The sequence below is a fragment of the Camponotus vicinus genome, unplaced genomic scaffold, assembly GCF_025532165.1.
Source record: "Camponotus vicinus isolate PSW18456_S1 unplaced genomic scaffold, iyCamVici1.0 SCAF_3, whole genome shotgun sequence".
NCBI lineage: Eukaryota > Metazoa > Arthropoda > Insecta > Hymenoptera > Formicidae > Camponotus > Camponotus vicinus.
The window spans coordinates 11,447,458-11,474,084 of NW_028141967.1; the positions used below are offsets into that span (position 1 = coordinate 11,447,458).

Here is a 26,627-nt window from a genome sequence, read left to right on the forward strand (position 1 = left end):
TGATTTACTTCCCTATTGATCGGCGATATCTTTGTTGATTACGTCTGGTCCTGTGATGGTAGCTTCTGCTGTGCTTCTCCTTCGCTTCCTTGGACTTTCATCCAAAGACGTTTGATACCACACAGGTTTAGCAACCACACACTTTGACCCATCCATATCGCTGTAAGTATATAAAAACACATAATATATATATAAATTTTTTGTACATTAAAAATATGTCTGTTTTTTTCATTTCTACAACATGCATATATACATTAATAATATGCAACTTATATATTTAATAATTTGCTAGAAATGTTTGATACATTATAAGAATAATGGTATGATAAAAGAATACATCACACACTTTCTATCTATTCCGTGTGTATCATAGCTGCGACGATGTATTTTGATGATTCCATCTCGTCTTCATCACTGTCACTGTCATCCAGTGATCTATTTTCCCATAAAGGCATTCTATAGCATTTTGCGTTCACTTCATTATAATTAATTGTAATACACTCTCTGCTAATGTTGCCACATTTATATATCTGAAAGGCTGAGGACTCCATGCCAATGTTATAAAAATTATCTACTTCTAAAAATCGTTTAACAATCAAATTATATGAATTATTATTTTCAACAATATTTATGACGATACAGATTGATCCGTCTAGCAAAATGCAGCAATTATCTCGCAAGTCAGTACTTAAATATATTCCATTAAATTGTATTTTAGTATAATGAGGATTATTTTTATCAGTATTATGTGACATTGATACGCGAATGGATGACTCAATATTGAGATTTTGACATAGCCCGTGTTGTCGTATTTCCATCATTCTATTGAAAAATTGTTGAAGAGGTTGATTTGGTTTCCTGCAATACTTTCTAAAAATCGACATATTACTTTCGTATGGAAAAGCAGAAAATGAATCTAAATTACCAAGACGTTTAACATCATCGGTGAGATGAAGAAGACCATGAACATTGTAGCTATTGAAATTTGGACCATAAAGAGAATTACAACGAAGTACAAATTTGTGCAACGCGAGTTCTGCAAATTTTAATTGTTTTCTCGAGGGACACTTTGAAACTAAGACTCTTATAGCACCATGTAAGAGTAAAAAGTGCTTGTACAAATGTTCGTTCAATATACTATACATCACAACTGGCCCTATATAAAGAAGAAATTGGCGAAATTCTGTCGCTTTGTACTTAGAATATACATCTAAAGATTTAGGACGTCTTGCAAATTCCGTAGGACAATATTTTTTTAAAATATTTAAACGATCACTAATTCTAGAAATATCTCTTCCCGAAAGCTTTGATATTCGTGAATATTTACCTTGTATCCACGCAGATAACAATTTTTTCATAACACCTAAGCATACAAGATGCATATATTCAAAAGGGACTTGAGAAACCATTCCTATTGGTAGTAATGACAATGGACTTGTGCCCTCTTTGTGATGATCTTCATCTATACATAAAACATATTCTTCATCAGTGCGAAGAGGATGATTCATACCGTTGAAGACATAGTGACCATCGCTTAGTATACCAGAAACTTTACACTTTGAACAGGGATAACGAGACATATGACCACGATGATTTAAAATAAAAGCACGAGCTGGTGCATCAGCTATAAAACATCTTAATTTTATTGGTATTTTGCTGCCACGAAAATTTATACCTCCATTAGCCATAATTGCTCTAACATCGACAACAAATTTTTCAAAGAAAATGTTAGGATCATGTGGCTTTTGTGGACCTTTATAAATTCCTACAACTATTGATTTAATATTTTTCACATTCGACATTTTACATTGAATCGGCCAGAGATGAATACTTGATTTGTCCAACGAACATCCATCTGTACTAAAATCGAGTTCTAATTCTCTAACAACAGCTATAAATGAAGCATTCAAAAGACTTTCAATAATTTCTGTTTCAAGATTGAAATAAATGTATTGCCCTGGTTCAACATTACATATAATAACACGTTGTCGTGGTGTATTTAGAAGAGATCTAACATCTGTGGGCAAATTATTAGAGAAACAAGTATGTTTCTTCAGAACTGACAAGATACTGTTACCTTGCGAATGCGTTATATTATTTTCAACAAAACAAGATGCTAAATGTTCACGAAAAGATGGTTCTTCAGAAGTAGAAAATGAAGATGTTTGAGAATCATGTGAAATGGAAGAAGAACAAGATGCCGTATCATCCTCATTGACATTTATGCAAATGTCTCTATTATTCTGTAAAGTATCAAGATTAGAAGAACTACATTCTACAACCGATGAAGTAGAAATATTTTGCAATGAGGAATTATTCAATTGTGCAACGTTACACGTGTGAGAATTTTTCAAGCGCAAGTTCTCTCTTACTTGACTCATAACCCTACTTCGTTGTCTTATGGACAATTTATGCAGTGATTTTCGCGAAGTAGATAATTTAATCTGAGGTTTCATATTTATATATACGTATCTTTTTTCTGTTAGAGGCACAGGAAACTGCAGGCACAAGAAAAACGTGGTATCTTCGCAGTACAAATCACAAATTCGAGTTTAACTCACTGTCTTAACAGTTTAACTCGGAATAACCGGTATTAGGTGTTACGTGTAACCGTAGCATACCGCGAAACTCAAGGTTTGTTCGCGTCGCATGCCCCAACATGCTCCTACTCGCTCCAACGCACTTCAATTGGTTGGCGTCATCGGAATGAGCAAATCAAAGTGCGTTGGAGTGAGTAGGAGCATATTGGGGCATGCGACGCAAACAAACCTTCAATATCCAATCACGAGTTTCTTCAATATGGCTCCATCAATCTGAGATCTCCTTTTTGGCGCCTAACCGATAATACCGCAACCACGTGCGTAAACGACGAAATAGGCTAAATTACAGTAGCGGTTAGGTGCCAAAAGAGAAATCTCAGATTGGTAGAGCCATATTGAAGAAACTCATGATGGATATTGAGTTTCGCGGTATGCTACGGCTATACGTAACACCTTGGTTGGATATTGAGTTTCGCGGTATGCTACGGCTATACGTAACACCTAATACCGGTCATTCCGAGTTCAACTATTAAGACAGTGAGTTGGACTCGACGAATTTGCGAATTGTTCTGCGAAGAAACCATATTTTTTCCGTATCTGCAACAGGAAAAACACGTAAATATGAAACTCATTCTTATTTTAAATTATTATCCACTTATTTATAAATAATTATCCATGCTGAAGTCGCATTATAGTTTATATATAATAGACAACGAAATAAAGAGTTTTAGGATTTAAGAAGAAAGATAATTCTTGAAAAATATATTAGTTTTGTTAGATATTCACGCAGCTATAATAGTAATGAAAATCTATAACACACATATAGATTTTCATATAACTGGCAATTTTTAGAACCCTGCCTCATTGTTGTCACACATTGAAATAAAAATTTTGCATTATATGCAGGGTGTTTCATCTGTTGCAGAATATAGTTATTCGAGTAATATCAATAGCTTCAATTATATTTAGCTGCTAACGATTTTTTTAAAGATATATAAAAAATTTTAAAAATTGCAACAATTCTCAGACTTTCAAGTATATATCTACAAATGTATATGTGTCAGTGTAAGAGAGATGAGAGAGATCATCATTTTCAATTCAATGAAGTGAATGCAAAATGCTTTTGTGGAAAAATATAGATCACTTGATAATGGAATCATCGAAATACATTGTCGCAGTTATATATGATACGCACACAGATAATAGATAGAAAGTGTGCTACGTATTCTTTTATCACACCATTATATTTTTATAATGTATCTAAATTTCTAGCAAATTATTAATATATATGTTGCATATTATAAATAATGTATATATATATGCATATTGTAGAAATGACAAAAACAGACATATTTGAGATGTACAAAAAATTTATATATATTATGTGTTTTTATATACTTACAGCGATATGGATCGGCCAAAGCGCGTGGTTCCTAAACCTGTGCGGTACCAAACAACATCGTCTGATGAAAGTCCAAGAAAGCAAAGGAGGACCACAGCAGAAGCTACCATCACAGGACCAGATGTAATCAACGAAGATATCGCCGACATCAACAGGGAATTAAATAATCAGAGTCCTACAAATTCTATTACTAATACATGCTTGAGACAACCACATACACAACAATATACAGAACAACAATATACATCACAATGCACGAACACAAACATACAAACACACTCAAACATTTCAACTCATACAAGATATACACCAGAAACACGGGCATACGAAAATACACATGCACAGACATCTACCATACAGCAACACCCACACAATGCACAAACAGATTTTACACTTGTCACAGGTGGGGGTTCTGATAAATTATTATATTAATATATATTAATTATTATATTAATAATACCTTATCCAAGTTTCAGACATCTGCAGAAACCTGGTCCAGGCAGCAGCAAAATTCATCACGTCACCATCCCCGTGATGAATATGTTGGCTATTATTCACAAGGAATCCCATACCAAAAACAATTTAAGGAGAAGAGGTACCCTCATTTGTACTTATTTGTACAGTATTTTACTTTTATTTGTAAAGTAAATAAAAAAATATGAGCGTGAAAAAAAATGTACTTGAAAATGTTTATATATAATTACAGGAAAGAAGAACAAATGGATCGCGTGGAGGCAGAATTGAAGTAAGTATGAAATGTATTGTATTTAAATATTAAAAGTACTTTTTTTTCTTTCAAAATTATTGATTAATCCTTTCATTTCCAGAAGAATGAATGGCCTCCTGGAGAAAATTTTGAAATGCATTCAAAATCGCAATTCCATTGCACAGAAGCCAGCTATACTTCCAATTTCAACGTTGGACCAAATGGACGCATTTCAAAATATTGATGACAATGGATATTCCGATGTTGTAAGTGTTCGTTTGTATGTGTGTGAGAGAGAGAGAGGAGGTGGAGGAAAGAGAACATTTTAACTTCTTTAATATATATAAGTATTGATTTATTACACACACATATACTTATATATATATATATTATTATATTTTTTTCAATTAATATATCTTTTCAGGTTAATTACTTCCAATATATCGGCGGCTTTCACTTAAAGGAAGCCGTAAATCTATGTTTTAAGGAAGGCTTTGCAGACCAATTGACGCGATCTTTCACTTGGTGGGGCCGAGAAGAAGGACAGCGACCTTTATACAACGCTCGTTTCATCATGGCCATTTATGGTACAAAATTTTCCGCTTTTACTTAAAAGATATTAATATTATATTTTATATATACATATGTAAATATATATATATATATATAATGTTCCTTTTTTCAGAGGCTATTTGCAGGAATCGACATTTCCAAAGACCAACGCGAGCAGAATTTCAGACGCAGATGCGGGACACTCTGCGCGTTGCGAAGGAAAGATATCGCAGTAGGATGCGTGGTCCACGTGCACGGAGAGTCGGAGCACCATGAATTAACCGGGATTTTTGGGAGGAAGAAGAAGAGAGAGGCAGAGAAGAAGAGAGAGGAGGAGAAGAAGATCCTGAAGAAGTAGATGATGAATAACTTATTATTTGCATAAGGTAAACATCTCGATTTACGACTGGACATTCGTATTGCTTTTACCTTTGAATTCTAATATTTCTACTTTAAATTTAATATATGTATGCACACATCATGTGAATACATATTTTATGTTGCAAGTAGAAATATTAGAATTAAAAATGTATTAGAATATGAATTAGAATATGAATCAAAATATATATGTATACATTTGTTAAAAATTAAGAAATATTCATATTAAACATAAAAAATGATCAGCATCCAAATTTAAATACACTTGAGACATTGATATTTTTATCTTAATAGCTTTCATCTCTTTTTTAAAATTAACTTGTACGTTTTTTTTTGCAGATTTATTTACAGAATAATATGAAGAACGTGCCAAAGGACCAATGAAAGAGAAGACAAGAAAGAGAGGACAAAGAAGAAATGAAGAAAGAAGAGCGAAAAGACAGGATGAGGGAAAGGAGGGTGTGGGGAAGAGGAGAAGGAGAGAGACCTGTGGTTTGGATATCGATTGTGTGACTTTTTCTAACATGAAAACGTAAAAAGTGAAAAATTTCTTCCAATCACACATTGATTTCATTTTAAAATCAATGCGTGAGTGGCGGATTTTTCTTTTTTCTCTTTTCACGTTTTCACTTTAGAAAAAGTTACACAATCGATATCTTGGTCTCTGTCTGTTTCAGACAGATGAATCAGCACTTTTCAGTGCTATTTTTAATGATAAAACGTTGAAACGTATCTTTTATACGTAATAAAAAATCGGCACTTTTCAGCGCCATTTTAATTGAAAGGTATGTCCTTGCGCCTATTTTATGTTGTGATTTTATGTTTAGGTAAACTTGCATCGAAGGACAAGGAAGTGGGTGTGGAAAAGAATAGCATTATTCTTCGTTTCTGAAGATGACGTCGGGATGAAGAAACAAATCTATTATATATGATTAAATGTGATATATGTGCGAATGTGTAAAATATATATCTTATATATTATTGTATATTATGTGTGTGTGAGTGTGTGTGTGTGTGTGTGTGTGTGTGTATAAATAAAATACTGTTTTCTTATTATATTTTAATAATTATATTTGCATTCCCATACTTCAAAAAATAAAAAGTCACGTTTCGATAATGAATCTGTTCTTTTCAGCTGAACTAGCTGCACGAGTTTGGAGTTTATTTCTGTCCTTATTCTAATGTGGAATAAAAAAGAAATTGTCATGAATTCTTTTTTACTCCATATTAGAAGGAAAGAGATAACCTTTTAACTAATATAGTAGTCAGTTCAATTAAAAGACCTATTATTCAGATTTAAAATTTAAATGCGCGTCTATTCAACCGCTGGTTATGTACAGAGTCTGCTCGATTTCTGCTATCAATCTGTTGCCAAGTTATGTGCGCAGGATCTGCTCGGTTTCTGCCGTCAATTTGCTGTCAGATATGTGCGCAGACTCTGGGCGGTTTTTGCTGCCAGTCTGCTCACATAGCCTGTCAGCAGGCTCTGTCGCATTTCTGCCGTCAGTCTGCTATTGGGTTATGTGTGCAGGCTCTGCGCGAGTTCTGCTGTCAGTCTGCTGTCATGTATGTGCAGACTCTGCGCGATTTCTGCTGTCAGTCTGCTCACATAGCCTGTCAGCAGGCTCTGTCGCATTTCTGCTGTCAATCTGCTATCAGGTTTTGTGCGCAGGTTCTGCGCGATTTCTGCTGCCAGTCTGCTGTCAGGTATGTGCAGACTCTGCGCGGTTTTTGCTGCCAGTCTGCTCACATTGCCTAACAGCAAGCTCTGTCGCATTTCTGGCACCAATTTGACAACCGCGTTTAATAGAGCAACTTCTGTATCAAATTTTGTTCTCTCTCTGACAGCATAAATTGACTGCAGGTTCTGCTTAAATCTATTCGCGCATATTTGGCTATCTGGGTATAGAAATACTACACCATGGTGACCACGGTGCTATGATATTAACCGAAAGTGAGTACATATCTTAATAATTTTTAAGTAAATAAAGAGTAATCATATTTAATCGTCCAATTTTATTGTTTAACTGCTAAAAGTAAATAAGATTTTTATTAAGTCTATTATGAAGTAATGATCCTTTTTGTTGGTTATGATAAGCAATGGTAATTTTACGTTAACTAATAATAATTTCAAATTGTTCTGAAAGTAAAATAATAATAATTTTACAATTAATATATTATATTTTTATGACATTTATTGTAAAATAATAAATCGTTTTTATGCTTATGTACATGTAAGAAAAAAGATGAAAATTGCATTAGATTAGCTGCAATTTTTCTTTATATAAAAATGCTTAAAGAGCTCTTTTTTCCTTGCTTTTTTCTTGTTAATTTATAAATTTTTTTTAGGTTGCTGTTCAAAAAAAGTTGTTGCATTAAATCATTATGTCCCAGCCAGCACACAATATTCCTGTATATTCTATAGCTCTTCCTAAGCGGATATTTTAAAATGAATATTCTAATTGTATATTCCATAGCTCTTTCTATACGAATATTCTTAAATGAATATTTTAATATTGATATAGGAATATGAATCTTCTCTATAATTTAATGTCGAATATTCGTAATTAAATAATATTATGTACGTTTTATAGAATATTCTTCGAATTTGACTTTTCAAATATTCAAGAGTTTTGTATAATAGAATATTCGAAAAATGATTATCGCGTTACTGCCTACAGAGCGCATACTCATGTCGCGCAGTCGCGCCACGTTTCGTCAGTAAGCAACAAATTTCTTAACCTAAAAATTTTAACAATAAATATCCCGATTTGCGGAACAGATAGGCGACGATTTTCTACGCTAGATTTTTATAAAAGTGCGTCAAATTTATCGATATTTGGAGGTAAGCAGTAATATTTTAAATAATTACCATTTGATGTAAATGATCGTAATAGATGTGTGTTATATAAGTAAGTAAAATGATGAATATATAATAGCCAATTATTGGCGATCGTTTGGTATAGCAACCAATGTGTACATTCTGGTACACATTGGTTGCTATATCAAACGATCGCCAAAAATCGCCTAATGTAATTATAAGTATACACATATTTAATCATTTAAATTCTGTTTATAGCCAACTTTTTGATAACAATGCCAAAGACAAAATTAATAGTTATTTTTATCGAACTATAAGAAAGGAAGTTAATTCTATATTACATCAGCATTTAAATAATGATAATGATAATACCGATGCTTCTAGTTCAAATACGAACAATGTTGAATTAAAACACATCAATATTGATGATACATCTAACACATATCATATTAATGATGATCAGGATACTTCCTCAGATTCAATTTCTACATGTATACTTGACGATGAATCAAATATATCTCAATTACACAATGTTACAATAGATAATAACCTTAATCCTATTCAGATTACTAATATAAATATTTTAGATGATTTAAAAAATTGGGCAGTAAAACATAATATTAAACATGAAGCTCTAAAAGATCTCTTGCAAATTTTATCTCGTATAGAGAGCAAAGAATTTTTAAATTGCCCCAAATATCCTAGATCTTTTCTACAAACTCCTAGATCTACAATGATTATAATTACCTGTTTTTTTTTTATTTTAGAAATCTGTTTTAAAAACATGTTATTTTATTTTGTCTTTCAATTATTATAATTACTATTCTTTTCAATAATTATTACTAATAATATTGTGAAAAATATTACATATAAATATATAATATTTTATATATATATGTTGTTTTCCATTTATTAATCACATTTTTCTTTCAGGCCGGGTCTACAATAGATAATTTAAGCCCTAAGCCGTAAGAAATTGACCAATCGCAGTCAAGTATGAGGAAAATACTCGACTGTGATTAATCAATTTCTTAAGGCTTAAAGCTTAAATCACCTATTGTGGACCTGGGCTCAAGTACAGCTGGAATGTCGCCTTACAGAAATTTAATACTAGCAGTAGTATATTTTTCCGTAGGAACGATATACGCAATAATATTTCTAGCAGAAAATCAAATCGTGTATAGAATATTCTATGTATATGTATAGGAATAATCTTGAAGAATGTTATTAGAATATTTAAGATAGTGTACTTTTAAAAACATAAGAATATTTCCAGAATATCTATCTTCTTAAAAAGAACTTCTACGAATATTCAAATCTTCCTAGCGGAAGATCGGAAAATATTCTATGAACTAATATGTGCTGGCTGGGGTCAGATCACCATAATTATTGTAATAATTTTCTAAATGAAATCAGTATTCCTACTAAAGATGACGGAGATTCTTTTAATGATTCTGAAAGCATTATTGGTGCAGAAAAAAGTGGTGATGAATTCCTCATAGAATTATATAGAGGACGACCATTTTTGTATGATAAACAAAATCCTAATTTTAAGGATACATTAATGAAACAAAATGCATGGAATGGAAATCTCTAAAATAATGATTGAAACAAATTGCGGTAATTTTTAATTAAAATTAAATTCTATTGAGTCGTTTTTAGACATTATATACATATTTTTATTTAATTATTCTTAAACTGTTATTCTAGGTGACTTTTACACACCTGATTACTGCCAAAGAAGATGCACTTCATTAAGAGAGCAATACAATCGCGAAAAAAAGAAAATGGAAACTCAGACCAAAAGTGGAAGTGGTGCTTCAACTTCTAGTCAATTTTCATTATATCGTCAATTGACATTTTTAGATCAAGTTATTAAAAGGCGAAAGTAATTTTATTCCTATAAATAAGTTATTAATGTAATACTTATAACATGACATTTTTTAATATAATTGTTATTTGTTTCAGAACATACAGTAATGTAACAAAATGTCAATCAGATGCAACTTTAGTTGACAAAAGTTCATTAGGAACTGAAACATGTGTTTCAGACGACGTTAACTCTTCATGTAATAAAGAAAATCAAACCATAAAGCATAACGAAACTATTAATGTTGAAAATACTCGTAAAGAAGGTTTAATATGTTCTCCAAAGCTAAAAAAAAGAAAACTGGATGAAACTAAAGTGTTAGAACAAACTTTTTGAATATGAGTAACAGAATTGTGAATTATATGGAAACATCAAAACCATCTACAGCAGATGATGTATTTACAGAATTCATAAAAATACAATTTAACAGTATCCCAGAACATGAAAAAAATATTAGAAGAAAAATGTTGATAGACGCTCTATCTACACCATTACCAAAAATCTAATTTTTTAGAACACATTTTATTAACCGTTTTTTTGAACATGTTATTGAATATGTTAAAATATTTTATTGTGTTAATTCAAAATACTTTTAATTTTCTATTCTGTAATAACCTAGTCACATAAAGGTATAATTAATTTATCACAAAGTTTATTTTTTTCATAATATTACAGTAGTAATTAAGAAACTAAGAGGATTAACTTTTATAATGTTTATTATATTAAAAATGTAACATTCCCAAAAATGTTTTGTTTCTTTAATAGGAATGTTATTATTGTAGCTAGAGATTATGTTATTACTTCAGAAAAAATGATTTTATTTGTTTTCTTATTGTATTCCTTTTCTTCTTTCTTTTTGTTAATTATTGTTTCATGATTAAATTTTTTTATTCTGTGATAACCTAGTCACATAAAGGTGTAATTAATTTAGTTATCACAAAGATTATATTGAATTCTATATCATTTGTAACGGGGCACCTTTCCCGACGCCGCGGATCGGCTCGTCGGAGTCAGGGTTCGGGAGAAGGGGAGGCTCAGGCTCGCAGAACTACACGTTAATTACGAACAAAATCTTTATTCCGTAATCCTTAAACTAAGATTTACAAACAGGTGTATTTCTAACAGGACGCGTACAACTAGTAATGCGGACGCGAGATCTTCACGCGCTGGTCGCGTACAGTTCGTGTCGGACACTGATTTCTCGCGATGAATATTAGATGTGATCGGACGCGACGAGTTTACGAACACAATCCTTAACTAGTAACACAGAATATGTACAGAGCGATCGCGTGTTACACGACACGGAACTGACGCAGGGTATTTACAGAGCTATCACGTAAACACCAAGCGCGAAGGCGGGAGGAAGATATTTACAGGGTGGTCGCGGAAACCTAGTCGCGGACGCGGACACGAAAGACCTACAGGGTGGTCACGTGCAACGAGGCACGGACACGGGTCTAGCAGGGTCTGCCAACCGTGGTCGGCCGAGGACGAGAGCACCCGTCCTCAGGGTGGTGTACAGAGAGCGCCCGTAGTACACCGAAATACTGGACGTCGGTTGCAACCGACCGGGCCCGATAGCAACCGGGCTCTAGACCAGGGGAGTTAAGACAGGTTACCCAAAGTACAGCTAACGGACGCGGTTTGGCGTGACGCGAGGCCAAAGAAACGGTCGGTTTGATCGAAGACCACGGATACCGCTGTCGGGTAAGAAATACGACTAGGAAAGGAGGCCGTGAAGGCGGTTGTTCTTTATTCGTTCCAGGAGCCGTTTCCACGGCTGTTATTCCAAGAGCCGTGAAAACGGCTGTCATCCGGGAGCCGAGGAAACGGCTGTCGTCCAGGAGCCGTGGAAACGGCTGTCGTCCGGGAGCCGTGGAAGCGGCTGTCGTCCAGGAGCCGTGAAAACGGCTGTCGTCCAGGAGCCGTGGAAACGGCTGTCGTCCGGGAGCCGTGGAAATGGCTGTCGTCCGGGAGCCGTGGAAGCGGCCGTCGTCCAGGAGCCGTGAAAACGGCTATTCGGTCAGGAGTCGTGAGAACGGCTATTCGGTCAGGAGCCGTGAGAACGGCTATTCGGTCAGGAGCCGTGAAAACGGCTGTTCGGTCTTCGAGGATGAGCCGGACAGTTCCGGACGTCGGTTGCAACCGACTAAGTACGAGAGCGCCCGTACCCTGGACCGGATCGTCCACTCGACAGGATGCTACTGGTTGTCGAGTGCACCCGACCGGGCACGGTAGGGACCGTGCTCTGGACCAGAGCAAGGATAGGAGCTCGGTAAGCTTCGAATGCCCAGAGTGCGCCCTGTGGCTTCGAGCGTCCCGAGAGTCGGGACAGGAATAGGTCTCGATCTGCCGGAGCGACCACCTTATATACCCGGCTGGTTACCCCCACACGATACCCCCACACGGTCATGCGTGTTGCAGTGGGATAGGCCGCGACTCTCAATCGGCGGCTCTTAATCCGCGGCTCGGTCGAGGTGCTCAATCGGCGGCGCTTAGCGCCAACTTGGCGCGAGCGTGGGTTCGTAGTCCGCTCCAGTAACGGCAGGGCCGTTATACTACCTCCCCGCTTTACGGGGGGATGCGGTCCGGAAGCTGTCTACAGGAACGCTGGCGACCCAGGTGGTCGAAGCGGACCAACCAGCGTCCGGTCGTAGTGCGCACATGAAATTTCCGCGACTTGTGTGCGGCGTAGTGCGGGACTTCTGACGTTCCTCCGTCCGGCAGATGTACTAGTACCGGCGGGGGCAGAGTCGGGTCGGCCGTCGGCCGTGTAGCCGCTGCGCAGACCGGGATCGCAACCGGTGTCGGTGGCGCGGTCCCGGAGCTGGTTGCCGTTGACGGTGCAGGCTGGCGCACTAGTCCGGTGGTTCCCCGGCGACGTGGTGCCGTAGCTGGCGGGCCTCGGGCACGTGGTGGTGGCGGCGGCGGTGTGGCCAGGAAGATGGCCACTTTTCGGGCCTGCTCGCGATCTGACCGCTGTACCGTTGTGCCTGGCTTCGGCGGCAGCCTGCGTTCTTCCTCTCTCCAAGCTCTCTTTCTCTTTCGTTCTTCTTCCTCACTGGACTCCTCTGAGTCGCTCCCGAACAGCTCTTTGATAAGCGCTCTTTTAGCCATTGCGAAATGGTAGACGGTGTCGCGTGTGCTTGCCTTATATATCATGCGAAGCCTGGTCGAGTGGTGGGGTAATCGTTTGCGGGACTTCCCCCTCGTCATCGCTCGGTGGTGCGTTCTTTATATCGCATATATGCACGCGGCGGTGCCACCTACCGGAATCGTCGCGTAGGTCTACGATAACTGGGGAAATAATTTTCCGGATTTTGGTCATTGGCCCTTGATAACGCGGCGCTAGTTTGGCGTTGAAGCCCTCTGATTTGTCGGACAACGGATGGTCACGTTTCCACACGCGTTCTCCTATTCGCGGACGCCAGTCGCGCCTGCGCAGATCGTAATGTCGCTGTTGCCGTTGGAACGAGCGGGCAAGGTTGATGCGCACGACCTCGAACGCGTTCTCGAGAGTTTGACGGACGGTCTCTGGTGCGGTAGCGGTTCGCGACGTCCGCCGATCGTCCGGATGTGGGAGCGCAAGTTCCCTTCCATGCACCAAAAATGCAGGAGTGTGGCCTCCTGTTTGGCCGTGTTGAAGGCGAACTGTAGCTGGGGTATGTTCTCATCCCAGTATCGGTGTCTCTTTCCTACATATTGCGCAACCATAGTTTTTATCGTCCGGTTGGCCCTTTCCACCGGATTGCATTGTGAGGCGTAGGCCGCGTAGTACGGTGGACGGTACCGAACGCTTGGAGTAGCTCTTTAAATTGACGGGACTTGAACTGAGTGCCATTGTCCGATACTAGTACGTCCGGACGCCCGTGACGGTATATTATCCGGTTTGCGAACTCCTTTACGACGCTGTCAGCTGTAGCTTGGCGCAACGGGGCTAACTCGAGCCACTTAGAAAACGGTCTTGCATCGAGAACAACCAAGTATGCCCTCGCGTGGAACGCGGCAATGGGCCTATTAAGTCTATGGAAACTTGCTGCCAAGGGGCGGTTATGTTGGTGGCGTGCAACCGACCCGCTGGTAGTTGTTGGGAGGCCTTATATATAGCACAGCCTGAGCAGTTACGTACGTAACGGGCTAAATCCCGGTACATTCCGGGCCAATAATATAAACGGGCTATCCGCGCGATCGTTTTTGAAATCCCTAGGTGGCCGGCGGTCGGGTCGTCGTGAAAACGGCGCAATATTTCTGGTCGGTCTGGGGTGGCTACGCACTGCTTCCACTGCTCGTGTACGGGAGTTTCCTGAAAATCCAGGCTATGATAGGTAAGACGTGTCAGTAGAGCTTGCCTTCCTGTAGTCAAAAGTCTGGGTAGTCTACTGGGTTTTTCCGCACGCCTTTGTGAACCTGCTGGTACCACGGGCACCTTCTGGTTCTCTGGATAACGCTATTTTCTGGTTGCCGAGACAGGGCATCGGCTACTTTATTTAGAGCCCCCTTTCGATACCGGATGTCGAAGTCGAACTGTTGTAATTCGAACACCCATCTTCCTAGACGACCGGTAGGAGATTCGAGTCGCTGTAGCCACTTTAATGATTGGTGATCAGTGACTACTGTGAACCGATAGCCTTCAAGATAGTCTCTCATATGGCGGATTGCCCGGACGGCAAGACACTCTAATTCGGTAGCGCTATAATTCTTTTTGGCTTGATTTAACGTCCGACTCGCGTAGGCGATCACCCGTTCCCCGTGTTCTAGATTTTGGATGAGGACGGCGCCCAGGCCATATGCGCTAGCGTCGGTCTGCAAGATAAACGGCCGGTTAAAATCGGGACAGGCCAGGACCGGAGCCATGGTGAGCGTTTCTTTTAGTCGTTCGAAAGCTTCTTTCTCCTCATTGGCCCAGATGAATCGGGCGTTTTTCCGTGTGAGCCGCGTTAGTGGGGCCGCGATAGTAGAGAAGTTCGGCACGAATCGGCGGTACCATCGGAGGCCATTCTCAGGAATTGCCGGACTTGGCGAACGATGGTCGGTGCAGGCCAATTGTTAATAGCGCTTACTTTCTCAGGGTCGGTACGAATCCCTTCTCGGTCTACAATGTGGCCTAAATATTTTAAGCGATCCCTACAGAAATGACACTTGGCGACGTTTAATCGTAAACGGGCCTGTCGTAATCGACAGAAAACTTCCTCTAGATGCGCCAAGTGTTCTTCAAAGGTGTGGCTGACGACGATGATATCGTTCAGGTACACTAGGACGTGGGGCTCTAGCTCTGGGCCTATAACGCTATCGAGGAGTCGCTGGAAGGTAGCTGGTGCGGAGTGAAGGCCGAATGGCATTACACGAAATTGTAAGAGGCCTTGGCCCGGGATCGTAAATGCGGTAGCGGGTCGGCTAGCAGGTTCGAGGGGCACTTGCCAGTACCCACCTTTTAGATCGAGCGTGGAGAGATACTTAGCCCCCCTTAGCTTATCCAGCGTCGCGGTGATATGTGGAAGAGGATAAGCGTCCTTCTCCGAGGCCTGGTTTAACTTTCGGAAGTCGATACAAAATCGATAAGCCCTGACTTTTTTCTTTACGAGGACCACGGGAAAGCTCCACGCGCTGTTGGAAGGTTCTATGATTCTGGCTTCCAACATCTTGTCTACTTCGGTGTTGATCACGGCCTGCATTGCCGGGTTCCTGGGTCGGTATCTTTGTTTAATTGGTGGCCCGGGTTTTAAACGGATTGTATGTGTGATACAGTTAGTGGGGCCTTGGACGGACTCAAATTTTAACAGTTCTTCCTCTAGGAATTGTCGGAACCGTCGGTCTTCCGTGTGGGATCGAGGGGTAATTCCCGTAGATATATCACCGGTGATGGTAGCTACTTGAGGCGCGAATGTATCCTGGCCAAGCGGTGGGGCTGGTACGGTAATCCCCAACTTAGCCCACAGATCGGTACCAATGACCATGGTGCTTCTTGCCGTGGGTACGACTCCGAACTGATGATCAAACCTGGTCCCTCCGACTTTAATCGTGAGGTCGGTAGTAACTCTCACCGTGGCCTCAGTGCCGTCTGCCAGGATTATTGGCTCTTCCGCGTTTTGCGACGGTCGCCCTGCCGCCTCCATTCTCTCGGCGGTTTCGGCGTTAATGAACGAGACTTCGGACCCGGAGTCGATGAGCGTCCATACAGCGACGCCATGAACGTGTACCTGGATATGCGGCCGTGGTGTGTATCTTATTCGGAAGCGGGTCGGGGCTCTGCCGCCTTGTCGCCGACCCGTGAGTCGTTTCCCGACGGGGGATGGCAGTCTCGAGTTAGAACACCGTCTTTGCCGCATCGCGAGCAAAATTTTCGAGGTGGGCGCTTACAATCGAGGCGTGTGTGTTCTCGCTGTTTGCAACGCCAGCAACAAGTGCTGCGGTCGTACTGAACGGTGGCCACGTTGGTCTGGGGGGTTTTCTTAACCTCCTTCGGGTAATCTTTGCGACGCTGATTGATGGTCTCGTATTCTGCGGCCCGGCGGAATAGTTCGGGCAGGATAGTTATTTCGCTAATTCGAGCGTAGAGTTGGAAATCCGGATCGGAATTTTCATACAATTGATCAATCTGTTCTTGGGCGGTATAACCACCCGCTCATTGTCAGAACGGTCGTAGCGTTTTTTGAAGGACTCGTTTGGTTGTTGTTTTTGGCGTTGAATTTCTCGCCGTAACTGGCGTTGGTAGCCACGGGGCAGATACTGATCTTTTAGATCTTCGCAAAACCGTTCCCAAGTTTGCCAGGTGGCTCGACAATTTCGATACCATAGTAAGGCATCGCCTCGTAGTAATTCGGGCAAGCCCGTTAACAAGCGTGACCCCTCATAGCCGTATGCAGCACTAAGCTCTTCTACATGTTCAAGGAACAAAAGGAGATCTTTCCCGTCAAAAGCCCCATTTCCCGTCGTAAGCCCCATTTTCTCATCTGATTTAAGATCGGTGCTAGATCCTCTATCGGAGGTTCTGGTGTACTGGGTATGCTCTGGAATTTATCACCTCCGGACTTAGCCATCTCGGCGTTTTCCGCGATGATATGATCTCGAAGTCGCTGGCGTACGGTCTCAAAGTTCCCGGTAGTCTTTAACCCGGCCGCGGATAATCTCGCGATAATTTCGGTCTTGTTGAGTCGGTAAATTTCCGAGAGCATGGAGCAGGGCGGACGTAGCTTGCGAGTCGGAGCCTCTAACGGTCAGGTCCCTATTCGGGCGCCATTTAACGGGGCACCTTTCCCGACGCCGCGGATCGGCTTGTCGGAGTCAGGGTTCGGGAGAAGGGGAGGCTCAGGCTCGCAGAACTATACGTTAATTACGAACAAAATCTTTATTCCGTAATCCTTAAACTAATATTTACAAACAGGTGTATTTCTAACAGGACGCGTACAACTAGTAATGCGGACGCGAGATCTTCACGCGCTGGTCGTGTACAGTTCGTGTCGGACACTGATTTCTCGCGACGAATATCAGATGTGTACGCGGATCGGACGCGACGAGTTTACGAACACAATCCTTAATCTAGTGACGCAGGTTATGTACAGAATGATCGCGTGTTACACGACACGGATCTGACGCAGGGTATTTACAGAGCTATCACGTAAACACCAGGCGCGGAGGCGGGAGGAAGATATTTACAGGGTGGTCGCGGAAACCTAGTCGCAGACGCCGACACGAAAGACCTACAGGGTGGTCACGTGCAACGAGGCACGGACACGGGTATAGCAGGGTCTGCCAACCGTGGTCGGCCGAGGACGGGAGCACCCGTCCTCAGGGTGGTGTACACGAGAGCGCCCGTAGTACACCGAGATACTGGACGTCGGTTGCAACCGACCGGGCCCGGTGGCAACCGGGCTCTAGACCAGGGGAGTTAAGACAGGTCACCCAAAGTACAGCTAACGGACGCGGTTTGGCGTGACGCGAGGCCAAAGAAACGGTCGGTTTGATCGAAGACCGCGGATACCGCTGTCGGGTAAAAAATATGACTAGGAAGGGAGGCCGTGAAGGCGGTTGTTCTTTATTTGTTCCAGGAGCCGTGAAAACGGCTATTATTCCAAGAGCCGCACAGTGGGAGAAATCGGGAAATTGCGGTCAAAAATAGGTTTTTAACAACATTTTTATTTTACATAATAATTAACAAAATTTGTTATATAACATTCCAAAGTATTTGATAACTATTAAACATATTAAGTATTTGAAAATTTCAATGAGATTCTGTGTATACAAAAGCAGTACAATTTTTATTATTTTTTTACGTACATTTTTTATAAAGCTTGAGGTGCTCTTAAAAATTATTTAGTTGGGATTTATTTTATGAGTAAATTGAATTCATTGCATATTTATGTGCATAGAATCTACAAAAAAAATAGCAAACCAATAACTTACATGTTTTTTATACGGTCCCTGAATGCGAAACTGATTTGAAGGTTCATATATGAAAAAAGGTCTTACTTTCAACACATTTTTTATACTGATAGACAAGAATAGACAAGTTCCGTTTCAGATAAAACTTTTCCTTAAGATCCCCCCTAAGAGTTAATGAAAATCCCGTTTGCAGATATTTGCAGATGTGAAAATTACGCATGATATAAGAAGTCATCTTTTCGTAACTTATGACGGCAATGACTCGACGAGCGCATCCGGACTAGCTGCCGTGCACAATTGTGGCCGGCGCGCGCAGTTAAAGATAATCATCTTTTAAATTTTTTAAATGTATTTCAATAATTAACTTTGTCCGGCGGAATTCTCGTAGTAAAAAACAAAACAGCGTTGAACGAGGTAGCGAGATAGCAAGGCATTACTGCAGTTATATAGGTTAGTTCATAAAGTTTGTGATATATATATATATATATATATATATATATATATATTTATATATATATTGAAAGTGTCTATGGCTGCGTTCCGATATTCACCGCTAATACTGAAAATCTATAGTGTACGTGACGTAAACCATAGATTTTCAGTACTGGCAGTGAATATCGGAACGCAGCCATAGACACTTTCAATATATATATAAATATACAGGGTGAGCCATTTTAATTAACGCACGCAATTATTTCGGAAACAAAGCATTTTAGAGAAAAATGTTTCAGACAAAAGTTGTTTGGCTTCGAGGGGGCCATAAGATGGTATCATTGGTTTGACCTTGAAGAGTTATTTGAAGGTCACATGAAGGTCACCTTCAATTTCTTAAATGGAACCTACTATTTATCATTGCATATTCTTGTAGCTTATCTCGATAGCTTTCCAAAACACTATAATTAAGTACCTTTTCGTTAAGTACTTTTTGAGTTATGAGGCTTGAAATAATTTCTTAATTTTACATAAACCGTAAAATATCTTGTAAAATATTCATTTTTCGATTATCTTACCTTAATACTTTTACGTACAAAATAATGAGAGGAATCAACTGGTGTAAAAAAAACACAGTTGTTTTGAAGAAAAAATATGTAATTTGCAATTAACAATTCCATATTTTTTCTTAAAAACAACTATGTGTTTTCTAAGGTCAAACCAATGATACCATCTTATGGTCAAACCAATGATACCATCTTATGGCCCCCTCGAAACCATAAAACTTTTGTCTGAAACATTTTTCTCTAAAATGCTTTGTTTCCGAAATAATTGCGTGCGTTAATTAAAATGGCTCACCCTGTATATATATATATATATATATATATATATATATATATATATATATATTAATTAAAATGGCTCACCCTGTATATATATATATATATATATATACAGGGTGAGCCATTTTAATTAATTTTAATAATATATATATATATTAAATAAATTCTCGAATTGAGAATTATTTAAATTTGCTTGGTATCGTACCAAGAAAATTTGTGCCCTGTGCACACAAATAAGTTTCAACGAAAAACTTATTTTCTCGTTGAACTTACGCACTATCATCCGCGTTTAGCTCTTATGGCCTTTAAATTTAAGTTTATATATATATATATATATATTGAAAGTGTGTATATAATTTGTAGTAACCCTGTATATATGTATATGTATATACATATTTCACATATGTTACATATTTAACGCGGCACGTTTTTCATTTATTATAATGTTCTACGAAGTCTTCCGAGTTATAATCTCCACTGTTCTCTATCGTTCCATTGATCTTCTTTTAGCCTTCTCTCTTATTTATATTTAGAAGGAATTAATATTTTCTACTATGATATTTTGTACTCCCATAATTTCTCGAATTTTCCCATTGCTTACTTTCTCTATTCTAGATATTCCTGCTGCTCCTCTCCAAAGTCCATTTCCGCTATCTTGAGGATTTTCCAATTTTTGCTTTAATAGCCAAACTTCACTGCTTCAGTGTGTAATTATATTGAACAATAATTATATAATTCGTGTTTTTATTGAAAAGACATTAAAATATGGATGTCTTTGAAATAAGTCAAGAACAGTTATGTGTTTGGCTATGGAGCAATCCGCATAAACAGAAATGCAAGATAAATATTCTTATGGATAAAATCGAACACGAATTTAATTTCACTGAAATCCAGTTGGCACAAATAAAACAAAAATTAAATACTTCCTTTTTACCAGTATTTACTAGATACTGGAATAATTCGAATAGATTGCAGCGTGCGTTTAAAAAAAGATACTTATTTTACGGAACAAATGTTCAAAGTTCAATTCAAAACTGTGACTCCTACCCGTTCTTCCATTCAATTACCTCCTACCCGAAGTTCTACGCGTCGAGGCCGGCCAAGGTCAACTTATGAAAATTGTTCTATTAGAACAAAAAGAAGACGCGTACAGGAGCTTAGATGCAATTATGATCAAGAAGCATTAGCCAAGGCGGTTTTGTTTAAAATCGACGAATCCAGAGAGAAACATACAATTGACGAAGAACGTAACTTTTTAAATACAGTCTTAGCGATGTACATGGATTTGGGAATGTCAAAGGCAAAATATGAAAATCTCCGTTCATACAATTTCCTCCTATTCAAAGACAAAAACTATCCTCCGTATGAAAAATTGAGATGTCTAAAGAAAGATTGTTATCCTGACAATGTTACAATAACGGAACATGGTGCAAGTGTGCATTTACAATCCCTACTTAACCATACCATTCATAGAATTATATCTTCATTAGAACCTTCCCGATTAAATAATATTAATGGAAAAAAATTTATTTTAAATGGCAAGTGGGGCATGGATGGAGCCTCTGGGCAACAAACGATTAAGCAAAGATGGAGTGTGGATGTAAATAATCAATCTCGCATTAATGAAAATAAGACTATAAATTCATTAGAAGAATTATCCAAAACAGAAGTCGAGCTCATGGAAGATGATGAAAAAGAGTCGGATAGAACAGTCTTCATAATTTCATTTATGCCACTGAAAATTATTTCGGAAGATAATGATATTTTATGGATAAACGAGCGGCCTCCATCCATACGATATTGCCGGCCAATAAAATTCGAATTTACTAAAGAAACGCCTTCAAAAACCTTACAGGAATATAATTTTTATACAGAGGAAATTCGCAAATTGGTTCCAACTATAATAACAAAAGATGAGACATCGTTCACAGTTACGCATGATATTAAATGTACAATGATTGATGGAAAAGTTTGCAATGTACTTACAGATCAAAAATCATCTGCATCTTGTAATATTTGTGGTGCTAAACCAAATCAAATGAATGATTTGAATCTTGTAATGTCTCTAAAGGAAAATAAAGAAAATTATAAATTCGGTTTATCCACATTGCATTGCTGGATAAGATTTATGGAGTGCATTCTACACATTGCATATAATATGGATTTTGAAAAGAGTTATGCTTCGGGACAGAACAAAGTACTGAAACAAAACAAAAAGAAGAAAATTCAACGTGAATTAAAATTACACTTATCTATTAGTGTAGATTTCGTAAGACAAGGGTATGGAACCACTAACGATGGCAACACAGCTAGACGATTCTTCGAAGAACCAGAAAAAGTAGCCAAAATACTCCAAATTGATGCTAATTTAATTCGAAAATTCGGTACTATACTGCAAATCCTTTCATGTGGCTTGGAAGTTGATCTAGATAAATTTGAAAAATATGCCATCGAAACTGCAAAATTATTTATACAGCATTATAGCTGGTACAAAATGCCTCCTGCAATACACAAAGTACTGATACATGGCAGAAAAATAATGGAAGAACTTTCTATTCCCATTGGTCACTTGTCCGAGGAAGCTCAAGAAGCTAGCAACAAAATTTTTAAAAATGCACGAGCACATAATAGCCGATTTTGTTCTCGTGTAGCTAATAATGAAGATACACTGCATTTTCTGCTGATTTCTTCGGATCCACTTATTAGCGCAATAAGATTAAAGAAGGATAAAAAAGTGAAAGAATTAACGCAAGAAGCAAAACAATTATTAAAGAATAGTATTTATGGTGAGGAAATTTTATTTCATTCAAATTTTTAAATTCATGGACAAATTGTAGAGCAAAAAAAACACATGTTTAAAATGATAAATTATATCAGGAAAATAAAAGAAATATTAAAACATTAAGAAAAAATATTTATAAAATAATTCAAAAATAAAACTTACATTTTTTTGTAGAGTTGATTTGTAATATTATATTAACATATAAAATTCAATATTTTCTGTTCACATTTACACATCTTTAATTTTTTTGCTACCACACATTTGCCCTCCATCCCCTAAATTGAATGCTCCTGAAATGATACATTATTTATTAATCCATAGTTCAAATATTCTATTTTTACTTAGTATAATCTTCAAATTTTAAAGAGATGATTGATTTTTAAAGATTTGGCAGATTTTTGACCGCAATTTCCCGATTTCTCCCACTGTGAGCCGTGAAAACGGCTGTCGTCCGGGAGCCGTGGAAGCGGCTGTCGTCCAGGAGCCGTGAAAACGGCTGTCGTCCAGGAGCCGTAGAAACGGCTGTCGTCCGGGAGCCGTGGAAATGGCTGTCGTCCGGGAGCCGGGGAAGCGGCCGTCGTCCAGGAGCCGTGAAAACGGCTATTCGGTCAGAAGCCGTGAGAACGGCTGTTCGGTCTTCGAGGATGAGCCGGACAGTTCCGGACGTCGGTTGCAACCGACCGAGTACGAGAGCGCCCGTACCCTGGACCGGATCGTCCGTGGCTCGACAGGATGCTACTGGTTGTCGAGTGCACCCGACCGGGCACGGTAGCGACCGTGCTCTGGACCAGAGCAAGGATAGGAGCTCGGTAAGCTTCGAATGCCCAGAGTCCGCCCTGTGGCTTCGAGCGTCCCGAGAGTCGGGACAGGAATAGGTCTCGATCTGCCGGAGCGACCGCCTTATATACCCGGCTGATTACCCCCACGCGATACCCCCACACGGTCATGCGTGTTGCAGTGGGGTAGGCCGCGACTCTTAATCCGCGGCTCGGTCGAGGTGCTCAATCGGCGGCGCTTAGCGCCAACTTGGCGCGAGCCTGGGTTCGTAGTCCGCTCTAGTAACGGCAGGGCCGTTAAACATTTATGTATAAGTAATATGAAAATAAAGCGACTTCTGTATTTACAATAATAATCTTGTCTTTCAAATCAAATCTAGAACATTACGCATGCAATATTTTATTGAAGCAATTATTACAAAATATATAGGTCTCGATCTGCCGGAGCGACCGCCTTATATACCCGGCTGATTACCCCCACGCGATACCCCCACACGGTCATGCGTGTTGCAGTGGGGTAGGCCGCGACTCTTAATCCGCGGCTCGGTCGAGGTGCTCAATCGGCGGCGCTTAGCGCCAACTTGGCGCGAGCCTGGGTTCGTAGTCCGCTCTAGTAACGGCAGGGCCGTTAAACATTTATGTATAAGTAATATGAAAATAAAGCGACTTCTGTATTTACAATAATAATCTTGTCTTTCAAATCAAATCTAGAACATTACACATGCAATATTTTATTGAAGCAATTATTACAAAATATATTTTTACATTAATTTTGTTCCTACATTTTTATTTATGTAAATGTGTGTGCTTGAGCGTGCGTGTGTATGCACGAGCGTCATTTGTAATTTGTATGCATTTTTATAATTTTGATGTAACTTAATACTTTATTCTTATATATGTACGTACATGTAAAAAAATTCTATTTAAACTAAACAAAAAATTAAAAAAATTATGTTTAAAATAAAACAAAAATACTTAAACTAAACAAAAAATTTAAATTAAACTTAATTAAAAACAAAACTGTTTATATTTGTATTTATATTTATATACATTTATTTATCTATCTGCATCATCTGCATGTACACCTCTACGGATGAAGTCATACTACCACTCCAATTCTCCAGCTGGAGAAAGAAAATATTCGGATAATGTTTTTCTTTGAGCTTGAGCATCTCTGACATTACCACTACATTCCTCATCATTTGATAACGAAAACCACATTGCATCCTACAATGTTTATTAATAAATATCATTTAAATAATATGTAGAATATCTCTATTTAGCAATTATATATTTTTTCAAGTACTCAATTATAAGTTTTATCTGGTTTATATTAGTTTCTGTAATTATTTCTTTACTATAAAGTTTACATCCACTTGTTCTTCCTTTAGCACATAATTATGTAAACAGACCGAAGCTGTAGCAATTATGTTAGCAGTTTCTGGTAATATACAAATGGCTGTATGAAGCTGTAGCAATTATGTTAGCAGTTTCTGGTAATATACAAATGGCTGTATGAAATATTCGCCATTTATTGGCAAGAATCCCAAAGGTATTTTCTACAGTTCGGCATGCTTTAGAAAATCTGTAGTTACAAATTTTCTGTTCATCGCTCAAATTTTTACCAGAATAAGGTTTCATAATTCGATTTGAAAGTCTAAAAGCGTCATCAACAATGAAAAATCGAAATGTCTTTAAATTACTATCAGGAAGATTAACAGTTCCTTTCGGTACATTTAACTGTTCGTTATTTAGATTAATTCCTATTTGAGAATTATTAAATATTTCTCCATCACTGTCTCCTACATAAATCACATATACATTTTGGTTTTAACTTATTTAGTTAAAGTGTAAATAATTAATTTTTGTAAGGCTTACCTCCATAGGCTCCTATATCAACCAAGGTAAATCGATATAAATGATCTGCCACTGCCATTAAAACGATGCTATACTAATACTTTTTGTAATTATAAAATAAAGTCCCAGAATTTGGAGGACACTGTAGTCTTATATGCTTTCCATCGACTGATCCAACACAATTAGGAAGATTCCACCTCTTCCAATAACCATCTGCACACTTCTTCCAATCTTCTTCTGTTGGAGGAGCGAGATACATTGGTTGTAATACTTTAATCAGTATTAGACCAACTTCTTTTATTATGCTTCTGACAGTGGATTCTCCGACTCGAAAGCTATTGCTATAGATAATGGCGAACCACCTGTGGCAAGATATCTACAAAAAATAATATATTGTACATTATAAATTATTCTTTTTCAAAACAAAAGTAATAATCACAATATCAAATATCTTAAGATCTTATGTAAAATTATTACCTGAGTGTTATTATAAGTCTATGTTCTGGAAATAGAGCTTGTATACTGTTTTTTCTTAAATACGGTGTTGTTAATTCAAAAAATTTCATAAAGTGTTCAGGTGTTATTCTAGTATAACGGTAAAACATTGTTCTATCGTTTTTCAGTTCTTGAAACAAATTTTCATAATCCCCATATCGAGCTCTTACTTGGTTAATTGGTCTAACATGCCATCGCCTATGTAGCCATCTTATTTGTTTTCTTTTACGCATAAATAAAATAGGTACACATCCAATGTAGCACATATATTAAAAATTTATTTGCAATTTTCATGTTTTTTCTTACATGTACATAAGCATAAAAACGATTTATTATTTTACAATAAATGTCATAAAAATATAATATATTAATTGTAAAATTATTATTATTTTACTTTCAGAACAATTTGAAATTATTATTAGTTAACATAAAATTACCATTGCTTATCATAACTAATAAAAAGGATCATTACTTCATAATAGACTTAACAAAAATCTTATTTACTTTTAGCAGTTAAACAATAAAATTGGATGATTAAATATGATTACTCTTTATTTACTTAAAAATTATTAAGATATGTACTCACTTTCGTTAATATCGTAGCACCGTGGTCGGGCCTGAGCACAAAGATGTCGTAACTGTTTCCGACAAAGTCGTATGCGTAAGTCGGAGACGTTAGTCAACGCACAAGGATTTTACGCAAACGTAGGTATCGCATAACATGCAATACAAGATACGGCCTACGTTTACGTAAAATCATTGTGCGTTGACTAACGTCTCCGACTTACGCAAACG

At 38.3% G+C, this 26,627-nt stretch overlaps 2 protein-coding genes and 1 pseudogene across 5 annotated transcripts; 2 read left to right on the forward strand and 1 right to left on the reverse strand.

Moving 5' to 3' along the window:
* Positions 1 to 32: 32 nt before the first annotated feature.
* On the reverse strand, positions 33 to 2,697 carry LOC145968123 (uncharacterized). The gene is made up of 2 exons (XM_083093373.1): positions 347 to 2,697; positions 33 to 160 (listed from the first exon to the last, which is right to left on the reverse strand). The coding sequence occupies exon 1, from the start codon at positions 2,454 to 2,456 to the stop codon at positions 354 to 356; it is 2,103 nt and encodes a 700-aa protein (XP_082949499.1). The 5' UTR covers positions 2,457 to 2,697; the 3' UTR covers positions 33 to 160; positions 347 to 353.
* Positions 2,698 to 2,751: 54 nt separating this feature from the next.
* LOC145968126 (uncharacterized) lies at positions 2,752 to 6,602 on the forward strand. 3 transcript variants are annotated; one of them, XM_083093377.1, is made up of 7 exons: positions 2,752 to 3,155; positions 3,945 to 4,537; positions 4,649 to 4,687; positions 4,770 to 4,914; positions 5,073 to 5,235; positions 5,334 to 5,586; positions 5,918 to 6,602. In XM_083093377.1, the coding sequence occupies exons 3-6, from the start codon at positions 4,662 to 4,664 to the stop codon at positions 5,474 to 5,476; spliced, it is 477 nt and encodes a 158-aa protein (XP_082949503.1). In that variant the 5' UTR covers positions 2,752 to 3,155; positions 3,945 to 4,537; positions 4,649 to 4,661; the 3' UTR covers positions 5,477 to 5,586; positions 5,918 to 6,602. The 3 variants fall into 3 exon arrangements, with proteins under 3 accessions (XP_082949503.1, XP_082949501.1, XP_082949502.1); XM_083093375.1 differs by having other exon boundaries at positions 3,945 to 4,687; XM_083093376.1 differs by lacking the exon at positions 5,918 to 6,602 and having other exon boundaries at positions 3,945 to 4,687; positions 5,336 to 5,460.
* Positions 6,603 to 6,876: 274 nt separating this feature from the next.
* Positions 6,877 to 10,975, forward strand: LOC145968125 (uncharacterized; annotated as a pseudogene). Its single transcript, XR_014437675.1, has 5 exons — positions 6,877 to 7,532; positions 7,928 to 8,423; positions 8,658 to 10,019; positions 10,110 to 10,287; positions 10,368 to 10,975. The product of XR_014437675.1 is annotated as an uncharacterized LOC145968125 (transcript).
* Positions 10,976 to 26,627: the final 15,652 nt, after the last annotated feature.